The following is a 6,699-nucleotide window of genomic DNA, read 5'->3' on the forward strand; positions in this document are numbered from 1 at the left end:
TTTTAATTGAGCGCTGGAAAATAAAAATGTTTACGTCATAAAGTAATGTATGAATATAGGAAAACGAGACTGTATACAGTATAGAGAGTTGGAATAATTTACGGAAGAAAACAGTGTGTGTGAAACTTTCGCACATCATTTCTTTTTTCGGGAAAGAAGCCCGCTCTCCTCCCCCGAACTCTTCTCGTCTCTTCTCGGGGAGGAACGTAGACCGGACTCGAGAAAGCGGCGGAAATCGAGCCTACTTGGGGGCTAAATTAAACGACCGGATACCAGTACACTGGTCAGCGGAATGTTACCACAACAAAATTTACGACCCATCAACCGAGTGAATTATTTCTTCCCCAGCTAACTGCTATAACTGCGTCTAGCTACGCCATCACTCGTTAAAAATGATAAGCTTGGAGAAAGTCTCAAGGACGTCGCATTAACGTTGATTAGTGACATCTAACTTATGAGATGGTGGATTTCTTTCTTCTCATCCATTGACTTCCTGCTTATTACAGGTATTTCTGAATCCCTTTATTGTTGTCTAAAAGGTATGTCGATATACATCCCTTTGTTATATTTGTGTAAGACATCTTAATTAACTCCAACCTCGTTTCCAGGGCCTCTCATCATCCCACCCTTCCTTGCCCCGGGTGGGCGGCAAGATGGGAGACCCTGGAAACAAGGTTGATCGAATAAACCCTTGTAACAACTTACTATGAATAAAACTGAAGTGAATCAGGAGTTATTAGTGTCCTGATGCGACTTAGTTCTACGGAAAATTAAAAGTTCTCAAAACTTTATCAATTATATCACAAGTATTGCAGAAAATGCCTTCTTGTCTTGCATAAATAATATAATTTCTGCGACTACTTTTCAGTAGAGCACCTATTAATGTTGAAGGGTTTGGAGAGGCAGGGCATTTGAACCTAGCTGACAAATCCTGTTCCCCTGCATTTGCGTTCCCTTCCATTTACAATAACACTGCTAAATTTTGAAACGTTTGTAAAATGAAAATCCCAGAATACAGTCAACTCTCTCTAAGATGGACACCATAGGAACCGGCCTCAGCTGTCCGTCTTAGAGAGGTGTCCGGCTTGTAGAGCGAAGTAACATGACCCCAGGAATTTTAAGATAATAATGCTGAACCTGTGCACAGTGAATACGCGTCTGTTTAAAGTTTGCTTTAAGTTATTTACTTGAACGAAACCTACAAACTGGAACAAAAACATACTTATAAAATTGAATCTCTTTTCATATTAGAATCAATAGTTAACGGGTTAAATAGAGTCCGAACAGTGAAGAGAGCTGTCAATTAAAGGTCTGGTGTTGAAAAGAGTCACCTACGTGGTAATTTAAGAATTTTTCTTCCCTAAATCGTAATTTGCGGTCACATTCAGCACCTCACAAGTGTCCGTTGACGATTTCAAAGTGTCCGTTGACCGTCTTATGGAAGTGTCCGTCTTATAGAGAGTTTGGTTATAGTAAAATGACTGAGAAACGGCTGGGACCAGCACCAGGTGTCCGTCTTATAGAGGTGTCCGTTAAGAGAGAGTTGACTGTACTTAAGCTTATTGTTGAAATATTTTCCTACCAAATATTAAGATGTTTTCTTTGTTACAATGGAGTCAAATTTTCCAATTTTATTCATATTGTTCCCAAAACAGTGGCACCCCTCTAAAGGGATTTTCTTAGCCATTTTGTAATGGCAAAAAAATGGCTTGGTTAGAAGACTGGAAAAGGCCGATACACTTAAATAGATTAACCCTGAGAAGGCTCAAAGTCAACAAAAGATGCCACCAGAATAAGTTACTCCCAATTAAAGATAGCTTTTCTTGCTTACAAGGGGTAGGGTAGAGAATGTTGCTTCATGCTCTTTGAACAAAAGAGGCCAGGGATATTGCAGTGCTTCACCTCTTGTATCTGTAGTTTTAAATAGTAACAGAGTAACCTAGACAGAGAAATAAAAACTAATATTATATAATTATAGCTGTACAGTTAAAGAAAGTTCTTTCCTCAAATTCACAATTACATCTAATTGATATAATTTCTGTAGTCTATATTAAAAATGTGTAACATACACATCTCTTTGTTCTAAACATTGTAATCTGGGGGCTTTTCTTGTAGTTGTCTCTTTGTAGTTTGATACAACACAAAAGCAATAACCGTGAGGTGGAAGAGAGTTTGCCAGATGTTTCGAAGGCTTCGTAGCCAATAAATAACAAGCAGAAGCGTAACAAACAGTGATCTTGCTAATGGCATCCTCCATCGCACAGAAAAGAAAAGAAGATATAGCTGTGGAAAGGATAAGGAAAAAAACAAAATAATAATTAGAAATTGTAATAAGCATTAAATCCATAAAACAATTTATTTCAAAAAGTGTGTAAACTGCATGGAAAAGACAAAATGCAGTCGGGTCTGAAAAAAAGTCAAATTAAGTCAAATGAAAATCAAGTGAAAAGTACAAGCTAAGATGTCTTCTAACCACATATGAATACAACTAAACCTGTACACTACTGGATTTGTTGCTTGTAATTCGGAGGTCAACACCTCCATTAAGCTATGTAAACAGCCAGCTGTTCTGTCTCCTGCTAGCTGGGATCATGTATTTGACCATGTTGTGCTTTACTATTTGTAAAATCGTTTTTGTCTTTTAGAAGGGCAAGCCTACCTGACTGTTTGTACCTTGAAACACCTAAAATAGTTGTTTTAGATATGGCGCTCAGTTGGCCAGCATCACACTCCATTTATCAATAAAAAATTTTACACTGGTATTACCAAGACGCAATAATGAGTTTCCTAATCTAACATGCCTGACAAGCAATAGCATCACATTCATATGGTTATGACTCCTTCCTCTAAAATTTGGCTATTGTGCAGTTCAAGAAAATATCCATACTTCCTCCACAGAAGAGGATTGGGATTTCCTGGGGGGTTCTGGAAGACCAAAAAAATTTAAAGAAATGTAAGAAGTTTAACTAGAATTTCCAGAGGGGTGGGCAGGTGGGGAGGTGTTAAAAAAAATCCCTTCTGTAAGGGAGGTATGGATATTTTCTGGAACTATACTGTACATTGTCATTTTCCATGGACCGCAATATCTATGTTCTACCCATACACTATGACCATAGGTCAAATGCTTCTCTTTTTGACTCTTAAAAGATCAGACTACATGTACAAACCTGGCAACAATTTAGAACACCAGCAAGAAAAAATCCAGCAGCCGAAAACCAAGTATCATTGGTCTAGAAAAACAAATCAACAGAAGATATAGACAGTTGTTAAAATTGCTTTGCTATCTTTTTTGTCACTGAATTGTAAGTTTGATTTTCTTTCGTTTTTTTTTTTTTTTCTAACTGCTCGCTCGAGCAATGTGCAGTTCGGTGGTCTCAGAGCAAGAAGGATATTCCGTGACTATGTACATGAAGTAATTACATTTTGTGGCTGCTTATATGAATGGATTTACGGAGTCCAATATGGCATACAACTGACGAAGCTAGAGTTTCAGCGAAGTACATTTCGTAGTGCCAGTCTTACAGTTTTTTAAACTTAAGACCTTTTTACAGTGTGTCGAAACAATATCCAGGACAAGATGTCTTTAATTCATACATGTATGCACGTATGTTTTTGACTGCTAATCATGGAATACTAAAAACCAAGTTATGTTCCTATCATAATTTCCTCACCTCCTCATCAATAACAATAATATTTAAAAATGGGAAACATCTGAGAAAGTTCAGTAGTCCACAAACACCTGCTAAAACACAGGCTGTGAGACTTTGCCATGTCAAGGGTTCAAGCTGTCTCATGGGACCTGAAAGAGATCCATAGAAATTTCTGTGTGTAAGTTAAGGTACATTGCTGTTCCCCATGGATTAGATGCCTGTGTATCACAGGTTCTCGTGAGAAATGAAAATTAATGAAAGAAAGTAGATTTCTGTCTTGCGAAGAAACTAGGTAAGGGGTGGTACACCATCATCAAAAGATACACTGTCCACGTTAAGTGTCTCACCCAAGAACATTTTGTACCGCAAGGGGACACTAGCCATGGGTTTGAGGCAGGCAGCCAGGAAGTTGCAAGCCAGGATGATAAGATTGAAAAGACTGGCTCATAATTACATTTTTTGTCAAATTTCATACCATAAACAGACTTAAATGACAACACAGGTAGAAATACAAGCATTCACCTCCTGTTTTATAAGTCTTGACATCAGCATTATTTTCTGGTCCAAGTTCAGTTTGTAAAATCTCAAATGGAGGATTGTTGTGTAAGTCTTCACTCATCTCGCTTAAATTAAGCCGCGATGTCAAAGTTCTTGTGTTGTTGTATCGTTGTTTAGTTTTCTGAATGAAGGAATCTATAAATTACATATGAAAGAAAATTAATCAATCATTTGACCATGAGTGATCAGCGTACAAGTAGATGTTATTTCTTCCTACATTTATATGATATTAATACACTTAAAATTGAAGCTCACTTGTAACCAACCTTGATCAGTATGGTCAAATTTTTTAGCTTGCACAAATTATCATTTTCATTTTAAATATGACTAAAATTAATGCAATTTAGGCTCAGTGAGTTAGATGCAAGACAATATTGCTCACCAGCAGTCTCCCACAGGGTTGGTGTGTAGGGTAGCCAGGGGTTTGGGCAGGGGCTCCTTGTAGTTCTCAGCTTGGCTTCAGATGCCAACTCATTCTGCATGTTTTTCACTGCCAGATTGTGTTCTTTGAGCCATTTTCCCAGCCCAGCTATTCCTCTTATCATGGTAAGTATGTAGCGAGTATTTTGTTTTCACTGTTTGTTTTCTTTGACGGAGCATGGTGGTTGCTCACTCCTTGGTATTACAGAACACTTCAAGAGCAAACAAGTTGCAGCCACCTGATGACTCAATCACAAAACCTGTAATTCTGCCATTTTTAACAAGTAATCACACTTTTCCTGATGCAATTTAGGCTTAAAATCACTTGTGTTCAAAACTTTCAAGTTCCAATATTTTGGGTACTTTACAAGTGGCATTGATAATAATTCTAAACTTTACCTGATCCCATGTAATTGTATGAAAAAGTAAATAATAAATTAACACAAGTACAAATGCTTACCAAACTCTATAAATGAGTAAGGTCTCCTTGCTTTTTGGACATCATGACTCTGAAATGTTATTGTGAACTCACGCTGAAGTTCCTCAAGGAAACAGAAGACTAAAACAGCTGGATATGTTCCTTCACAAACCGCCAAGAAGCAAACCCCAACAGCCTTTACAAAGCTGAAATGGAAGACAAATTAAAAAAAGAAATGAAGTGAGAGACGAATGAAAACAATGGCAGTTCTAGAAAATATCCATATGCGGTACTCTTCCCACAGAATGGATTGGAATTCCCTGGGGAGTAGGGGGTCTTAGAAGAATCCCTTCAGTGGGAGGGGTATGGATATTTTCTGGATCTACACAATATATATTGTTTATAACAGATAAGATGATCAAAGAAAGTGAAGAATGATCATCGCAGTAAATTTTCCAATTTAAGCAATTGGAAGAAGAAGCCTGAAAAAAATCAGGGCTTCAACGGGATTCGAACCCGTGACCTCCGCGATACCGGTGCGATGCTCATAGGCTTCATAGCTCAGTTGGTAGAGCATCGCACCGGTATCGCGGAGGTCACGGGTTTGAATCCCGTTGAAGCCCTGATTTTTTTCAGGCTTCTTCTTTCCAATTGCTTAAATTGGAAAATTTACTGTGATGATCATTCTTCACTTTCATCTACAACCGCAGTTCATATATGAATTATTTCATATAAACGTCAGATAAGATGATCAGTTGCTTGTTAAAGCATTTAGCAAGAAAGAATACCAGTAACGTTAATCGACATTTGATGTAAAATGTAATGTAGATGTGAAATGCCTGGAATGCATTATATCCACTTCACAGTATACATTGCACTATTGGAAGACTGTCAAATTTACAAAATGCTGTAGGGTTGAAAAATGGCAATACAACTTTGTGAGACAGCAAGACACATATCCTGTTTTGCAATCTTAAGACTTTCTTATCCTCAGCTGGTAAAAGAATTCGAGACTCTGGACAGTGTCACGAAAAATCACACTGACAGGACCTGCTTAATTAAATACTACATTCGTGTCGCATTTTTTGAAGGAGCAGTTCCTTACCCTACAAATTAAAAGACTAAAAACATATTTAATTACCATTCCATGATGATGAATCTTCACGATGTGAGATTTCATCATTGAAACAAAATACATGTACCTTTATTTCACAGTTTGTTTGAATGGCAATATGAGTATAAACCAAAACCAACATATAAGACTTCACATGGAAATGGAACATCAAAGATCAAAAGAACAGAGAAAGATTACTGCACGTGCAGTGCTTGATCTTCAAACAATCTATTACTGGACACATGTACACTTTTTCCTTACTAATCCTGACGTGAAATATTTAAGTCCTTCTTCGAACCAATAAAATTTACTCACTAGATTTTGTGATTTCCACATTGCATGGTGCATCTAGCTGGGTACTGATTAACTTTTCGTGCCAAAGTTTTGGCGAATCTCTTGCTCTCCTTCAATTCAAAGTGCATATCCAAATCCGTAGACGCTGTGAGCGGCATTCCATCGGAAATCCGTGTAATCATCGCAAACACGACCATCGTGGATCAGCAAACTGAATTTTCAAGCTTTAAGCTACACAGGCATAC

General features: G+C 37.6%; 1 protein-coding gene across 2 annotated transcripts; it reads right to left on the reverse strand.

The window, feature by feature from the left end:
- Positions 1–497: 497 nt before the first annotated feature.
- Positions 498–6,656, reverse strand: LOC110054342 (vesicle-trafficking protein SEC22a-like). Of its 2 annotated transcripts, XM_020760731.2 has the most exons (6): positions 6,476–6,656; positions 5,089–5,252; positions 4,173–4,343; positions 3,672–3,799; positions 3,168–3,230; positions 498–2,283 (listed from the first exon to the last, which is right to left on the reverse strand). In XM_020760731.2, the coding sequence occupies exons 1-6, from the start codon at positions 6,649–6,651 to the stop codon at positions 2,083–2,085; spliced, it is 903 nt and encodes a 300-aa protein (XP_020616390.2). In that variant the 5' UTR covers positions 6,652–6,656; the 3' UTR covers positions 498–2,082. The 2 variants fall into 2 exon arrangements, with proteins under 2 accessions (XP_020616390.2, XP_020616395.2); XM_020760736.2 differs by lacking the exons at positions 5,089–5,252; positions 6,476–6,656 and adding an exon at positions 4,591–5,082.
- Positions 6,657–6,699: the final 43 nt, after the last annotated feature.

Source organism: Orbicella faveolata, unplaced genomic scaffold, assembly GCF_042242905.1.
Source record: "Orbicella faveolata isolate gen_17 unplaced genomic scaffold, um_ofav_v1 contig_13, whole genome shotgun sequence".
In the NCBI taxonomy this organism is placed as follows: Eukaryota; Metazoa; Cnidaria; class Anthozoa; order Scleractinia; family Merulinidae; genus Orbicella; species Orbicella faveolata.

Coding starts and splice junctions, on each gene's coding strand:
- LOC110054342 (XM_020760731.2), bottom strand. CDS start 6,651: ATGGTCGTGTTTGCGATGATTACACGGATTTCCGATGGAATGCCGCTC. Junction 5,253..6,475: donor TGTGGAAATCACAAAATCTA/GTGAGTAAATTT, acceptor CTTCCATTTCAG/CTTTGTAAAGGCTGTTGGGG. Junction 3,800..4,172: donor CAAGACTTATAAAACAGGAG/GTGAATGCTTGT, acceptor GATCTCTTTCAG/GTCCCATGAGACAGCTTGAA.